Source organism: Platichthys flesus, chromosome 12 (assembly GCF_949316205.1).
Source record: "Platichthys flesus chromosome 12, fPlaFle2.1, whole genome shotgun sequence".
In the NCBI taxonomy this organism is placed as follows: Eukaryota; Metazoa; Chordata; class Actinopteri; order Pleuronectiformes; family Pleuronectidae; genus Platichthys; species Platichthys flesus.
The window spans coordinates 2094290-2111869 of NC_084956.1; the positions used below are offsets into that span (position 1 = coordinate 2094290).

General features: G+C 44.2%; 1 protein-coding gene across 1 annotated transcript in view; it reads right to left on the reverse strand.

Annotated features, from left to right (window-relative positions):
- Positions 1-17580, reverse strand: part of LOC133966547 (cadherin-11-like) — a 72330-nt gene that overhangs the window by 14665 nt on the left and 40085 nt on the right. Inside the window, 3 exon segments of the mRNA XM_062401529.1 lie at positions 216-455; positions 541-618; positions 16975-17022. Coding sequence (XP_062257513.1) covers positions 216-351 — 136 coding nt within the window. The 5' untranslated portion in view covers positions 352-455; positions 541-618; positions 16975-17022.

The window sequence follows — 17580 nt, forward strand, 5'->3', positions numbered from 1 at the left end:
TTTAGCACCTTCCCCCTTTTTCCCAATTAAGTTTCCTCAAGTTCACATTTTGCTCACAGCCTGGATGCAACAATCATCCAGAACCAACTGGTGAAAGCATCGATGTCAGAACGACAGATGCCAGGAACCAGAAGTTGTGTTTCTCAGATGCAGGTAAACACACATTAGGTTATTAAATCCACATGATGAGGAAACTTTGTTCCTTTTGTCCAAACCTGAGTTTCTGTATCTGTGGCTCCTCTGATTCAAGGCGGTGTTTCCTCTCCGGGTTCCGAACGCGACACTGCAGAGTGCACACACCCCCAGCAGCACCAGGAGGGCCCTCAGGAGCCCGAGGCCCTGGCGCTTCATCTTCAGCGTTGGCTTCTGGTCCGACCTGAGCAACCGAGCGCTTCACTCCGACCCCGGCTCTCTGCTGCCTCTCAGTGGAGCGCCGCTCCCACCGAGCTGATGTCCTGTGTCGGCAAACGAGATGTTGTTGATGAGTTTCTGGTTCGTTAGCTGAGAGTCGGCCTGTTGCTGTCGGGTCTCATCACAAACCTTCACGTCGCTGCCTCTCGTCTCCTGGTTCTTCGCTCTCACAGTTTGTTCATTCCCTCTCTCCTCCAATCACAGAGCCTGAAAGACAACAGAGCAGCAGGTAGCTTGGTTAATAATCAGTTAAACAATCAAACTAAAGCTTCAAGAAACTTCAAACTAATCAAAACTTTTGCTCCCAATCAAATTGAATTAACGCTGTGAACTAAGAACACAACCAGTTCAGTGATGGATCCTTCCTTCCTGTGAAGACAGGGTAACGTTAATCGATGGCAGTCGGAGATCTGGCTTCTTAAATGGTTGTTGTCTTGATTAGGACATTGTGCTAATTACTCAGACAATGTCTGCAACCTCATTAGCTTTAATTCAATTAGACACAGACTGATGAAGTGTAGGAGCTCATGTGCAGCACCGGGTCGCTCTCCTGCTCCAGTTACAGCCTTTTCAAATGTAATCAAAACAAGTGTGAGAATGTGTTGAAGTGGACGAGGGCGTCGAACCCTCTTCACGTGAGATCTGTTCAGAAGGAGACAGATGAGTGTGGAGGTCTCATGCGTCTCCGTCTCTGCAGGGAATGAATCAGCAGGAAAAAAGACCACATCTGATCCCTGCAACAAAACAAAACCTCAACTGGTCCATCATCAGTCCTGAACTGTGGAGCAAGAAACTGCTTCCTCACCGCTCGGCCTCCGAGATGAATGTCAATGAACTGCCCTCAGAGCGGGTTTAATGAATCGACCCGGCCTACGAGCACGAAGCGAAAATAACTGTGATGAGAGCAACGGAGGAATGAATCAGACGAAGCCAAGATCCAGTGAATAGACGACTGCAGAGGCCTCCAGGGGCCAGAGGGGGGTCAGGTCAGATCCTGGGACCAGGGATCCTGGGATCTGATCCAGTCATGACTTCGGAATGATGAGGTCTAAATGTGTTGTGGAAGAAGGGGAGGAGCCAGATCCTGAAGTCTCTGTATGCCCAACTCTTAAACCTCAGCCCTTCTCATAACATGTGATGCAACAATACAACAAAACCATAATTCCTCCAGCTTCATTCCAACTAAGGATTTCTCATTCTGCTCAGACTCAAGAGATTGTTTCTCAGGGAAATGCTGCAGTGCACAGTTATTACAAATAAGAGAAGAGGAAACCAGCAGAATATCCATCCGTCCATTAGGATGACGTCCATCAGGTAGAAGACAACGAATTTAAATGTGTCCCACTCGTGCAAATTGGGAAACACACAATTACTCCTAATGTGAGACGATGAAGTTAATTAATGGAGCCACACTAACAGCACGTGGAGAGTCGGATCTATCATCGTGTCGTCCATTAGTGAGATAGTGACTCGTCATCTGCTCACAGCTGGGGGTGCTGGGAATTTCCATCATGGCCCCGGACATGGTTGACTGGGTGTTTAGGACACAGCTGCAGGTCCTCCATGTTGTTGTCCATGTAAACATGTAGTGTTTGATATTATGGAAACATTGAGAGGGAGCGATTGTGCTCGAGTCCCTTTACCACAACAACAAAGAGCTGGGTTTCTTTTAGCATGGATCATACAGATGTTGTGTCTGTGTGTTTAATATTCAATAGCTCAGCAGATGAGGTAATTCCCTCCGGGCTCATTGGCTCCCGTTGACCACATGACTAGCCAACCAGGAAGTGTTGACAGTTAATCCCATACCGGCTCATCATCTGACTAATTATCCTTCAGTCCTCTGATAGATGTCTGTCTTTGTGTGTGTGTGTGTGTGTGTGTGTGTGTGTGTGTGTGTGTGTGTGTGTGTGTGTGTGTGTACACGTTGTCCATCATTTACTTGTACTCGAGCCTTAAAGCTGTTTCATCCTCTGAGTTGATAAAGTGAGATTCAAATAAAAGAACTATGAGGACATTACAACAATTATTAAAGAGACAAAAAGGGATTAAAGTTTGAAGAAGAAGTTAGAAACAGATGAGATAGAAAAGTAGAGAAAGACAAAGCTGTGTTAGGAGAACTCAAGCAGAGAACTCGTATCTATTCTTGGACACTGTCACTTTTGTGTGGGGGAGGAATTGTGGACGTGGACAGAGAACGTGCTGAAATATTAAAATAATTCCTTAAGCACAACAACACCAAAAACAATTATAAACCCCGTTGTGTGCACTTGTTGTGCGTCGCAGCTGACACACACAAGCGAAGCAGAACCTATTAACTGTCACTGATTCGTCAAATTAGGTGTCAGCTGTGTTTAACAAGTAAAAATAAAACATGTCCAAAAATAAATAGCTTCCACCGACGTCCTGTTAGCCTGATATTGGTCATGTGGTGTTTATCTGAGAACCTGTCAGATGTGTCGAGTCCAACAAGGAAAAAAAAAACATGAATAATGAGCTTGATTGACAGCTGCAGAGTGACGTGCGGCTCGCTTGACGACAATGAAATGACCCTGCTATCAAACACACACACACACACACACACACACACACACACACACAAAACTGTCCATTATAAACTGAGAGGAGTGTTTGGATGTGAACGCTGCATCATAATCACAATACTCTTTCGTCTGAGAGAGAGAGAGAGAGAGAGAGAGAGAGAGAGAGAGAGAGAGAGAGAGAGATAGAGAAAGAGAGAGAGAGAGAGAGAGAGAGAGAGAGAGAGAGAGAGAGAGAGAGAGAGAGAGAGAGAGAGAGAGAAAGAGACAGAACACATGCGAGACAGAAGCGGAGTGATAATGACTCCCCAGGGTCCGCGTGCCTTTTGGCCAGAGCACTTCCTCTCTCTGGATACGTGACTCCAGACTCACATTAGACCAATGAACAGCACAGTGTGTGTGTGTGTGTGTGTGTGTGTGTGTGTGTGTGTGTGTGTCGTTCCCCCGGGCTTGGAGCGTTGCTGTGAATCCATGACCCAAGTGTTGGACTAGACTCCTGTGATTCATTGGCTAACATTAGAGCGCAGCTACACAAACAGTGTGTGTGTTGAGTGTGTGTGTGTGTGTCATGCACAGGTCAGAGCGGGGGGGTTTCAAAACAGAGCCACTGGCTGACATATCCTCACCAACTGACCAATCACCCCCACAGCCTCTGAGTATTAATATCCACGTCTGTCTGTTGCTAAAAGACGGGAGCGCAAAGTCAAAGTTATGGTAATAATCACATACAGATTATTATTTTAATATGATATGGGATATACTAATTCTTCTACTACGAATAATAATAATAAAAACAAATAGAAGGAAAATATTAAAATAAATATGCACCGTAAGTTTGTATTTAAAGCTAAGACTAATCTCTTCAAGTCATTAGCTCAACTATTCCAGTGACTCTCTGGTATTATTAAGTACTTAAATCCATATATCATGTATTACTTCTAATATGAATCACAACTTAATCTCCTTCATCTCTAAATTCCTTTACTTTGATCCAAAATCTATAAGGATACGAAACACAGTGATTAACAAAGAGTCTGGGTCGGCAGTGAAGAGACTCTGAGCAGGAGAATGGATGCTGGAGAGATAATGCACCTCTCTTTTCTGTTGTGTCCTCTCTCTCTCTCCATCCCTCTCTCTCTCTCTCTCTGTCTCTCTCTCTCTCTCTCTCTCTCTCTCTCTCTCTCTCTGGAATCACAGTAATTATTTCTAGAACAGAAAACAAACAGTAAAGAAGCGACTCATCCGCTTCTAGTGTTTTTGTTTTCCCATTATTTCTATTTCAGCTAACACGTTAAGTGGCGGTTGTTTTTAATTTCTTTAGTTAAAGACGGAAACTTGTCGAAGTGAAGGAACCTCTTTCCAAAACCAACATGCTTCCACTTGCAAAGTTCAATACAAGAAGAAGTATTAATTCAAATGTTATTAATATAAACTGCTGTCTCAGATATTACAGAGCTGCAGCATTGATCCTCTTGAACCTTCTGTTGCTCTGTGATCGTTGCTCTATCTGTTCAATCTCACTTTCTATTTTGACAAATACACTTTTCCAAAAATCACTTCCTGTACTTGAACCCTAAAGTTGAACAAACTAGATTAAGACACTGTTTCTCAGAAAGGGCTGAAGTGATCGTTTTGATTCATTTGACTTTCTCTCCATCTCAGACGAGTGGGAGGCTGTTCAGCTGTTTTCTCTCCCTCCCTCCTCTTCCTCTCTCTCCTTCTCTCTTCTTTAATTTCGCTCTCTCGCTCCTTATTGAGCCAAACCTCCAAGAGCCCCCATTAAAGTAACTTTGGAAAATGCCTGGACACTTTACAGAAGGTTGGAAAAAGAACAGCCTTAACCCCAGTTAGTCTTTTTGTTTCTCCCTCTGGAAGTCAGAAGTAATAAAGGTGATTGATTCATTACGTTTTTAAACCTCAGCTCTTTGTGGGACTTGTCTCTGAGTCTTTCCACCGGCGTCAGGAATGTGCTGATCTCGTGTTCAAATCCATACATAGAGTTGTAAAGAGCAAAACGAGGGGGATGTGGATAAATGTGTGTCTGTGTTCTTCTCCCGTCGGATTAACAACTTTCAAACATTGGTCAGATCTTGAAAACCAGACGTGGTGTTTATGAAATCGTCATTTCGGTATTCGGGGACATTTCTTTATCCCTCGAGCTGATGTGGCTCAACGGCGGATTTTTCCATGTGGATGAAAGTTGACTGATACACTGGGAAAGTGGCTTTTTTGTGTATTTATGATAACGATAATTCATAATCAGAGTTTTAACACATCATGGCTGCTGTTGACTTGTGTGAACGCTGACACACAACTGGCTGAGTCGAGTATCCCCGGAGCCGCGGGACTAAAGGATTATGTCTGAATTAACAGGCCAAGAAGAACAGGGGGTGTGGGGGGGGGGAACTGATGTTGAATGTGTTGCGCCATCTTGGTTCCGAGGCGAACCAAGATGGCGGCGCGGGAGAGAGCTGTGACTCGCTGCCTCATTTCAAAACCAGGAACCAAATAACACCACTGTGGAATCTAATCTAAAAGAGACAGGATTTATGTAACGTGAACCTTAAACTGGTTTTGTCTACTTCTCTCCCGCTGGTTACGCTAAACAGATAAACGTGTGCTGGTGACCTTCTTGAGAACTCAAGGTCAAACCCCAAAGCAGAGAGATTGACGACAGCCAGGATCAAACCTGCGCCATAACCTCAAACAACTATCTGAACCAGATGTGATATTATTTCTCTTCCTCTGTTTATGCTGCTGTTACGACAAGGGGGGGGGGGGGGGGGGGGTCATGTGAGGTTTAAAATGAGATTTTCTCTTACTGTATAAATCCAGCTCCTGCTCTCCAAAACAAATCCCTTGGCCATTCTGCTGTAAATGCAAAGCTGTGTTATTCCTCACCCCCTTATCTTTTTTTTATGTACATGCATGTATTTCTCAAAGTGACATGTTCTGTGAGGAGAGATGAGATAAGACGAGGATGGATTGAACCCACCAGTCGGCAGGAAGGAGGAAGAGAGAACACTGCCAGAAATAAAGACAGACGTCAAGTCAATTTCAAACAGGCCCGTGATGCTGCAAATATTAAAAACCATAAATTGTTTCCGTGTGCTGGATTTAAAAGCACATGCATCAGAATCCTTAGAATAAAGGAAGCAAACAAGATTTTCCACCGACAGAAAAAAGCAGATTTAGCTCCGGAAAGATGGTTACGTGACCATGAGAGAGAGAGAGAGAGAGAGAGAGAGAGAGAGAGAGAGAGAGAGAGAGAAGGGCGACACAGCGATCAGTCAGGAGGGGGGGGGGGTCACAGGACACTGAGGGACACGAGGACGTGCAGACAGACGGAGACTCAGTCTATTAAAGTTCCCTCCCAGTGTCTTGTTTCGGTGAACCGGCTCTTTGTGGTCTGTTAAAAGCTTAAAGACAGAACGCTGGTGAAAACAGACACCCGGCGTTTAGCTCACACCACGGAACTCCCGGCTTAATTGCCTTTCAATTAGAGGACCTGATAGGCCTTTGTGTGTAGTTGTGTGTGTGCCAGTGTGTGTGTTGGGGTGTGTGTGTGTGTGTGTGTGTGTGTGGGGGGGGGATTACAAAAATCTGCAGCGCTTTCTCAGCAGTCACGAAGATAAATATTAATGGAAACAGACTTGCACAGTTACTGCAGAGTTCGTCTTCGCTTTGTGTGCGAGTGTTTGTGTGATTGCGTTAGTCATGTGTGAGTTTGCTAGCGTGTGTGTGTGTGTGTGTGTGCATGTATGTGTCGTGTGAGTTTGATAGCGTGTGTGTGTGTGTAGCAGTTGCTGATTCCTGTTAATCCATTAGTGAAATAAAAGTACTAATTACCATCCACAAGACAACATGTCTCCAGTACACACATACACACACACACACACACACACACACACACTTTTTCCTGATCTATTATCTCCAATCAGCCTCACTTTAACATCGTTAGTATCGTTTTTACATGAAAGCGAATTTAATTCTAAATGTTCTGCTCCCATTTAAATGTCCCGAACGGTTGAATTCTAAGTAACATGTTCTAAGAAATGTAATTCTCATGTACTCTAACAAGCGTGTGATTATAATGAGGGTGTATTGAATGCCCCCCCCCCCTCTGTTCCTCTCTTCTATCAGACAGTTGAACGAGAGAATTGATGGAGAAAAAGCATAAATCAACGTGCAGCCAGTTACATGTGATCCAGTGTATTTTCGTCCTGTGGCTCAAACCCAGTGAAAAGGCAACTGACACGTCTGCACAGACCATAATCACAGACTCTGATAGAACCTGTGGTAAGAGCTGCATGGTGGGGGGGGGGGGCGTGTCCTCCCGGGGGGACGGAGACGCTGAAAGCAGGAATACAGGGAGAGGTCCTTCTTCTGTCTGTCTGTGTCATGGAGAAGACATGTCTCTGAAAGTGTCTCCGTCACTTCACAGCCACTCGTGTGAAGGTGGAGTCTGATCGTTTGAATCTGTTTCTGAGGTGGAGAATCTAATTTTCATCAACAGCAATATAACACAAGTCAAACACACAGTGTGGAGGTATGACAAACACACAACATGGTTTGTTATTCTCTTCTATTAAAGATTTATGATGCACTAATGCAACCGTCAAAGATTAATAAAGAACTTCACTTGATTTCGTTTGAGCTAAATAATTGTTTGTCTCCTTTTCCATGGAAGTAAAATTCAGAAATAGTTAGAAATGATAAATATATAATTGGTGCTTTAAGAGAAAATTTATTTTTTATGGTGATTTGTAAAACTAAGCATTGTTGCCAAATGACCCCAATTTACATTAACTTGATATTTCACCTCAATTATTTTCAATTTAACGTAATGAAAACTTTTTAGAATATTTAATCATAAATTCATCAAACCGATGACTAACAACACAAACTTGTGGTGACATTGTGCAACATTTATCATTATAATAATAGATATGGACTGTTATAATATTTCTGCTATAGATTGATGTGTGTACTTGCTGTGTAGTACAAATCACAAGGTTTCACCCTGTTCATAATTACATGTTCACGTTGTTAAAGATCAATAAGGGAAATAAAAAAGTAAACCACACATTTAATTTTCCAACCAAGAAGTTATGTCTCTGAAAAAAAGCTGTGATGTTAATTTGAAAGATAATAAATAATAAATCCTTTTCTAGAGGAAACACATTCCGTTAACTAGCAGCCAATTATTTCTGCCATTGTTCACACGCGCAGCTGAATTCTTCTGTTAACGTGCAGTAAAGAGTATTTTGAGAACATTTTTTTGATTTGCTCATGTTCATTAGCATTCTTAATTATAGAGAATTGCACCAATTTATATGGAAATAATATGCAGTAAATTGTGAGTAATCAGGAAACTTGTTTCTGTTCCGCTAATGAGGCGGCGATGGCTTCGTGAAGTCGTTCTGTGAACACAAGTTGTGACTTTTAATAGATTGTGAGACCAGTTATCTTTATTTCATTTCCCTGTGGACTGTTTACGTTCCCTCACTTTCACAGGCTCACAGGCATCATTTATCCAGAACTTAAAAATAGCGAAATTAAAGTTTTGGAGGAAACTTCATGAATCCAAAATACCATAAATTGAATGTTTACTCCATGAAGTATTTTCTGAAATGTACAACTGTGGTTTTCTGTGTAATAATGAAACATAATGAAAACAAACAATGGCAGTAATGGGAGGGGGGTGGGGGGTGGCTTTTGAATTCAAATGGAATCCTCTCGGCTGAAGACAACTGATGAGAGAACCAATCCGCTCGGCTGTTTTCTCCCAAATGAGCCGACGGTGAAACGACGGGGGGGACGGCATAAAGCCCGAGGCCAAAACAATGCAGCTCCAATTATCCTGATTACTGCTGTTTATTGGCCGACTGGTTTGGATTGTCCTTTTCACCGGGTTTAACTTTGAAACCATCGGGCCTTTCGCTGGGAAAAGACCAACTCACAGTTAATTGTGACTAATCGACCGAAGAAAGAAATAAAGCTTAAAATTAAAAGTGTGAAAATAAAGAAAAGGACAAGAGGCAAGATGTTTAAATTGAGTTAATAAGGAACCTTGTGAAGGTGGTTTTGACACTAACACTTGTGTTATTCCTCTCTGACTCGCTCTGTCCTCTCTTTTGTTTAATCAGTCTTTCCTCCATCTTGTCTCTTTCTTCTGCCACAGTCCAGTCGGATCCAATCACAGCAATTACATTAAAGCATTAGAATGACAGGAAGGAGATTGAAAATGGAAAAACATCACTTTTCTTTCTCCTCTCTTTTTAATTCGGCCTTTTTAAATCTGGCTTTTAGAAAACGGATCCAGACGTTTATTGTTTCATCTTTTTCCAGATATGCTCCTGACCAACTGTTTAATGAATGAATGAAAAGCCAATCATTGAGGACATCTGCAGAGTTTAATAGTTCACAGACACACAAACACACACACACACACACACACACACACACACACACACACACACACACACACACACTTTATCACAAGAGATTCATGACACTGTCACCGCACCTTTTAATCCGGAGATAAAAAGACAGATGTGTGTTAGAGGAGGCGTGCCAAGACAAACCCACTGAGAAAAAGAGGGGAAAAGTCATCGGGGAAAAATTGTGCTCAATCATAAAAATAGACGCACAATGACACACAAACTCACACAACAACACACAATTCCTGGAATAGAAATGGGATATTGAGGAAAGTTTGAGGCATTTATGCTATGGAAAAGCCAGCACAACCCGAGACCTTCCATTCCTCACACACACACTCCGTGTCTCTCGTGTGTGTGTGTTGGCGTGCATGTGTGTGTGTGAGGGGGTTTCGGTCTATGGCCCCTAAGGGAGGTGTAGAACGAGTGAGTTGGGGGGGGGTGCAGGAAACAGTGGCGTCTGGAATTGATTTGAGGCAAAAGGAAAAATAAAATACTTTGGATTCTTAAATGCTCGGGGAAGCGGGGGACAGACGACCACAAAGAAAGAGGGAGGGAGAGAGCGAGGGAGAGAGTGAGAGAGTGAGAGAGGGAGAGAGAGGTCGGATAACAACAAGAAAAATGAGTCTATACGAACGTAAAGAAGGATTTATACGTCTGCACTGAAGTCTGTGAGGACTCCATCAGTACATTGAGGCTGAGTTTAATTCGTGGCGTCTCACGTGGACGGACACGTGGAGACCTGTCTCTCTCTCTCTCTCTCTCTCTGCGTCCGGTCAGTGGCTCTGTGTCCGGTGCTTCTTCAGGAGACCGAGGAAACAGCGTTTGAAGACTGATCACATTGACAGGCAGAGGGTTTGAATCATCCAGGGCAGGAGGTCAAAAGAATGTTAATTCTACCTGCAGGACGGCATCAACATGCAGAGCTGCAGCTCCACTTTCACGTAGAAACCCAAATCAAAAAGGGAGAAGAAGAAGAAGGAGAGAGAGTCAGACGAGCGGAGAGAGAGAGAGAGAGAGTATCTGCAAAGGAGACCTGGAGTGAAGGGACGATGTGGGGAACGGGGGCGGGGGGGGGGGGGGGGGGGGGGGGGCGTAGCAGGAGGTGCAGGGAGGAACTGGAGAATCTGCAGCTCGTGGCTTGAGATTCACTTTGAAACCTGTTTCACACACTGCAGCTGTGAAACCGTTTATTTTCAATCCCATCTCTGCAGCCAGCTCTGCTCTGTGACCGCTACCATGATGCTCACACATGTCGGAAACATCTCCTCGATGAGACGAGTCCAACCAGGCTGCATCGCACGTAAATCAATACTTTACACAGGATTCATTCAAGGCTGCATTTTCACAGACCATAGAAACTCATAGAAACTCATAGAAAGTCCACGTTGGGAGTTTGAGTGACAGCGGATGAGCAAAAACCTCAAAATGTCTGTTTACATACTTTGCATTGCTCTGCTCTGAGTTCATCGTTTTAACTGCCTTTAAAGGGGGCAGCTGTGGCTCGGAGGTTAGTGCGGGTGGAACCTGAATGTCGGTGGTTCGATCCCCGGCTCCTCCAGTCTGCACTCTGGGCACCAGCTGGGCCGAACGGTGTTTGCGTGGTGTTATAGAAAAAGTGCTACAGATAGAAACTAGATGTTATGGGGGGCTTTGTGTTATAAGATGAAAATGATTCTATGCTCTAATGTTCAGATCCCTCTCCTCAAACACGTCCAGTGCTGCAGCTCCTCTGTTCAGCCTCTGACTGAAACACTTGGTTTTAACTCGACTCTGGGATCAACAGCCAGGAAATATTCAGAGGAGCTTTAGTGTGTCTGTGCAGGAGCATCACACGTCTCCTATAAAACAATTAATATCCTTGTAAACTTTGTGTGTGTGTGTGTGTGTGTGTGTGTATTTGACCTCACATTACTCATTCAATCAGCCCCTGTAAAAAACCTGTAAATCATCAGCATGACGCCCATTCGTCCAATTAGCAGAGCTCGTTAAACCCACCGCAACAATGAGGAGCTCTGTGTTGTGTTACCGGCCTCGTGCACCAGACGCACACACACACACAGGACACACCGCTGCCAAACCACCACAGAACAAAGAGGAAGGTGGAGAGAAGTTTTACAGCCGCGGCAAACACGTGAAATCACGAGACGACGAATAACGAGTGATTTCATAGATCAAGCTGCCGGGGAGGGAGAGAGAGAGAGGGGGGGGGGGGGGGGGATTTGTGTCCGGCGAGGTTGAAGCCATGTGTGTTCATGCTTTGGCGAGTTCAGCATGTGTCTGCTCCAAACGTGATGAATGGAGACTAAAGATATTAGAATATGAGACAGAAAGAGAGAGAGAGAGAGAGAGAGAGAGAGAGAGAGAGAGAGAGAGAGAGGGAGAGAGAGAGAGAGAGAGAGAGACAGATATCAAAGGGAGGCTGAGAGGATATGAGGTGGAAATCCTCTTTTTTTCCATTCTTCCCCAGAGAGAAATGAGAGAGTTAATCCTCAGGGGCTTACATTTCTTCTCCTCTCTATCTCTCTGTATTTCAGTTTCTCTGCCTTCTGAAATTCTCTCTGCCCCCCCCCCCCCCCCCCCCCTCCCCCTCCTTCGCTCCATCTTCTCATTCCTCTAGTCCTCCTCTCTTGTCCTCCTCTCGTCCTGCTGGTAACCATTATCTATATTTGCATTTGGGCTCCCTCCCTCCGACGTCCCTCTCCTGATGAATCCCCTCTCCTCCATCCCTCTGACTCCTTGCAGGGTTTATGGGTTTATGATGCATGGTAATCTCACCGCAAACATATTTATCTGCTCTTTCTTTCCCCTCTCATCTTTTCTGTGTCTTTCTGAGCTCTGCCGCGATGCCCACGGGGATATTGACTTTTGATCGGTGAGTGCAGAACAAAGTGAAATGTATTGACAGAGGTCCAGAGCGGAAACAGTGGAGGGAAAGAAGATGAACGAGACCAAACGGTGCAGATAGAGGTCGACGCAGAGCCGAGCATCTGAGGGCCGACGAGGAAAAGTCTCTTCTGATCTTCGATAATCAGAAGAATCTATGAATCTTTGTGTCTGTGTCCCTCTGCCTGTCGCTGGTGTATCTCAGTTTAAAAGCAGTAAAACAATGGGTTGCATTCGGGTCAGCCACTATTGGCTTTGTGGTGATACAGGTTGATGAAGCCAAGCCTGTAATCTCAGATCGGAGGATGACTTCATATCTCAAATCCGTTTTTAGCCCCGACGCAAAAAAAGTAATTTCCCCCTAAATTCCTCCTGAAATTCCATTTTCTCTCCTGACAGTCGATCGCTTCAGCTTTTTAAATTAAACACTGGTTACCTGCTTCATTGTTCCCAAAGCTCGGAGGATTAACGTGTCACCTGTGGCACGGTTTCATAAGCAACATGTAAAACCGATTTTTACGGATACAAAATCATGCTGCATATTTCAAAGGGAGGCGCTAATTTGTAAATTTGGAATAATGTCAGTTATCTAAACTCCTTCGATCACAGGCTCCGAGACAAATGTAACTCTAGCCATCTGGAGAAAGTTAGAATAACCAGACCGCCTTTCTCCTCTTCCTGGTTTTCTCCTGCAATCAATTTTGGTTTTAAATGTTCCAATTGTATTTTACAGATTTGAATTGTCAATCTCTGAAGGTGCAAAGTCTTGTTTTAGTGCATGAACTCATCACTGTTCTCTTAACCGGGTCAACCAGACAATTAAAAAATAAAGAAAACCCTCACTTTGGATTTCCTGTTAAAAATGATCCAAAGCTGAAAGAGTGTGTCTGCAGAACTTCTGGGATTCTCTACCTCACAGTCATTTTGTGGGATTTAAGCTGAAGCTCTTATTCAGAGTGGCTGAGTGTTAGAGTAATATAAGCTTAACCTATTACACTGCAGACAATACAAGAGACAAATCTAAAGCAGGAGGCCAGACAGCCCTGGAACGATCCTGGAGAAGAAGAGGTTTTTCATCCACGGGAGGATTGATGTCTCACAGACACTGGATCTGCTGCTTCTTGTCATCTCCATCCATCCCTCTGCCATCATCTCCAACAGCTAAATCCGTCTCCGGGTATAAAATTAGACTTTGAGTCGTTGTTGAACGGCCTCACAGTCAACTCCGACCTCTCCGGTACAAGTACACACAAACACACACACACAGGAGCAGTTACACAAACCAGCGTCAGATGATGGGAGCAGAGTGAAAACCATCACAGAACAGATCAGCTGGTCAGAGTAAAGTTTTATTTTCAGCTGCCTCTCAGATCTCTGGGAGAATTGAGTCACGTGGCAGCTGCTGTGTGTTTGTGTGTTTGTGTGTTGTGTGTTTGTGTGGGTGGGAAAGGGCAGCGTCTTTTAAAACCTCCCCAGGTTTTTTCCAGTGTATTTTATCGATGTGTGCTTTTTCTATATCTAGCTGTGAATCTGTCAGACCGCCGGGGAATCAATACGGGTAGAGGGCAGTAAAACTCCCTCTGTGTGTATTTGTGTAAATCCCTGGAAAGAGAATCCCCCCCCCCCCCCAACTCCTGCTCCTTATCTGTCCTCCCAGACACACATCACTGTCACATCTGCAGAGATATACGAGGCCGATACTTAACGAGTTCTTATTGTTTTCACTGCTGCAACGTACTTGAATGAATTATTAACCATGTGTAGAAGTGATGGCTTCAAATAAAATATCCTTTATCATCAAGTTTGACAAAATACAATTACCTGTTAAACTGGCTGTGTAGTAAAAGTACACAAATATACTTTAAAGACGTGGCATTGGATCAGAACATAGATTTGCATTCTCAACAACATCGGACGTATCTGAGGAACTTCTGATATCAGAACGTCTCTGGTTCCAGTGGGAAATGAAACAGGACTTGAACTTGAACTGGTTTCCTCGAAGTCCTTTGAGTTTTTCATTGACACAAAGTCTTCTACTAGTTTTTCAACGACACACAATTTCTTTCTTCTTGGCCTTTGTGTTAGCACACTCGCCTCACAGTAACAGGGTTCTTGGTTTGAATCCCCGTATTGTGCAACTAAAATTCATGATCATCCAGACCTAATAAATCAAGTTTAATGTTCGATTCCACTGCTCCAGACTCATAGTGTCCAGAACAATCTAAAAGCGATGAGGCCCAGAAGCAGAGAGGAGCCGTCACGACCTGATTCACGTGTTTTTTCAGGCCCAAGCATCTGATGCAGAACAGATGAGCTCATTAGTGGATCAGAAAGCGGGTTTCTGACTTGGCTTGTTGATGTGTTTTGATGTGTTTTGGTGAAAACCTTTTGGCAGAGGCGAGCTGCCGTTTCAGGGGAATTCTCACTTCAATATCTCATTTTGGAATCGTTACACCGCGGCTCCACTTAATCTGCAATGATGCCGCTGTGAGCGTCGCATTCTCTGTGGTTAATGCATGAAAGATCTGCACACAAGCCAGGAAACTGTATAGACACCATCTGCATGTAGACAAAGCCAAGACGTACATTTATATAAAGATAAATCAGCAGCAGCAGCAGCTCGTGTAAGAGTTAACTCACATTTTTTTACATATTGCCATAACTGCTGTGATTACAGGTGTGTCCTGCTGCTGCTGGTGTCCTGAGAATAGGTTTTGCAGTTGTGCCTCTTGGAAAAGATGAATCCCACCGAGCCCGGAGCCGGCCTGGGAACCGGGATAGAGCCGAATTGTTCTAAAACCATCCCCCCCACCCACACATCATCAAAAGGCCCAACCAGCTGAGGGAGGTGAACGGGTGCTGGACCTAATGTCCTCCTGCTGTCTCTGTTTGTGTTAGAGACTGAAACACCCGGGGGAAAGGTCGCCCACGGCCGGCTGCCACGTGCACACACACATTCACACTCTCACGCACAGGACTATAAATCTGTTGCTTTTCCTTAAGCGACAATTGTTCTAAAGGAGAAGGCACTAATCTGAGGGGGGGGGGGGGGGGGGGGGAGAAAGATAGATAGAGAGAGGGAGAGAGAGAGAGAGAGAGAGGGGGGGTGATGGGATGGGTTTAGATAAGCACTTTTATTTCTTGTCCCTTTTTCTTCAAAGCTAACACTCACACACACACACACACAGACACACACAGACACACACAGACACACACATGCATAGAATTCCTTTGTCGCCTGCTGCCGTGGTTGTCACAGTGACAGCGGAGGTCATCTGGATAAATGCCCCCTATTATGGGATATGTGCTCTGATCCCGGTCTGGGGGTCAAAAGGTTAAACATCCAATCAGCAGCACAGTGTCGCTAAACCCTTTGAAAAGCGGGAATCGTAATAAGTTAGCAGCTGAATCAATAGGTGTCGATGGAGACACGTCCCACCAGGTGGAACCAGGTGAGGAGGAGCTCAGGTCTTCATCCACCTCCGACTGATAGGACTTCTTCAAAGGTCAAATTTTAATCCTCCAATTACTGGTTCTTTGTCTGAGTTCAATATCCATAAATAAATCCATTATCATCCCCAGAGTGTTTCCACACGAGCCCACTTTGATGGTTTGGTCACCTCCCAGGACGGATCACCGCTTAAACCATCAGGAGCCTATCATCACATGACCAGTTTCCAGTAAATAACCAGTGAAGGGACCAGGTTTGAGATACTGGTAATTTAAGTTCATGATGCAGAATCTCAAAATCACTTTAAGGTAGAAAAGCTTCTGAGTCATAAATGACAGAAGATTTTCTTGATGATTACGGGAGGAAGGTCATTGAGAGCATCGATTTAAAAAATACACAATCAAGCCTTGTGTGTTTTGCGTGCACAGATTTGCGAGTCATGTGTCGGCCCCGGGTTTTCGGCTAAGTGGATTATTCAAATTATTGATATTAGAGTCCTGTCAAATCCTGTTTCTGTTTTAATCTCAGTGTCTCACACACACACACACACACATACACACACACTCCAGTTTAATCAAAACCTCCCCTGATTGTTTTTCCCTGTCTGACCTACTGTCTCTGAGTCTTTCTACCTATTTGTCTCTTTCCAGTTTCCAGGCTGCGGTTTGAAGGATTAGACGAGGCCGTTCTGAAATCGGCTCGTCAGCCTGCCAGCCCCTGATAAGCACACTCAGGATCGATTAGATCAGCCTCTAATCTATTCAACTTTTTCCAGGCGAAAGGGAGAGAGAGAATAAAATGTGCCTGGTGCGTGAGATGTGAGGTTCACGATACGGTGACTTTGGGAACACGTGCCCGGAGGGCGACAGCTTTGTAATCCTCGTTTTCAGGCATGAGATCATATTAAATATGCATCTTTACAAGTCGTCTTTAACAAACCGCTCCAGGCAGATACAAGCAAAACAATTCACAATCACTTCCTGTTGAGCATGAAGGACGGAGGTGATTAGTGAGGGAGACGGAGCGAGAACAGGGGAAGTGATTTTAAGAAAGAAAACGACTCAAACAATGAAAGATTAGAAGAAAGAATGAAAGAAGCAGAGATGAAGCAGTTTGCTTTCAGCCGTCACTCACACGTCCTCCACGTGTCTGTGAACGAGAGGGAGCCAACACAATGCTGCACAGCCCCAGAGAGGGCACACACACACAGACACACACAGACACACACACAGACAGAACTCACCTTTAGCTCATCCCTGGTGTTGTCCTCTGCACAGTGAACCAGATCAGCCTGAGAAGAGAGAGAAGAGCAGAGGAATCGACATTAATCACGTGGAACAACAACCATTTATTTAGAGGAAAAAGCTTTGTGTGATCTATTATGTAATTAGATGAGTGTTAATTAAATGCACAGCGTATCGCACACAGTGTTGTGACACATTATTATGCAGGGGAGGGGGGGGACTGGAGCTGGTTTGTCAGAATATTCATAAGAAAGAAACCAAACGTGTGACATTTGACTCATAGATGTAAAATAAGCTTTTTTGAGAAGGAGCATATATCAAAATACTCAAAAGAGTCTCTGCTGCAGATTTAAAACACGAGAAACTTCACAAACAAAAACCTCTCGTAACCTTCAGACACACGTGAAGCACAAATTCCCTTTTTCCACATTCGGATAATGAACCAGCAAGTCAAACACAATCCAAACATTCCAGCTCAGATCCTGTGGGGATGTGAGATTTTCACTCGGCTCATATTGCAACTGTCGCATCAGATTTATTGCATTTCCCTCGCTCGCGTCAAAACACCTGCATGACCGGAATGAGAATTAAAGATATTAAATTCA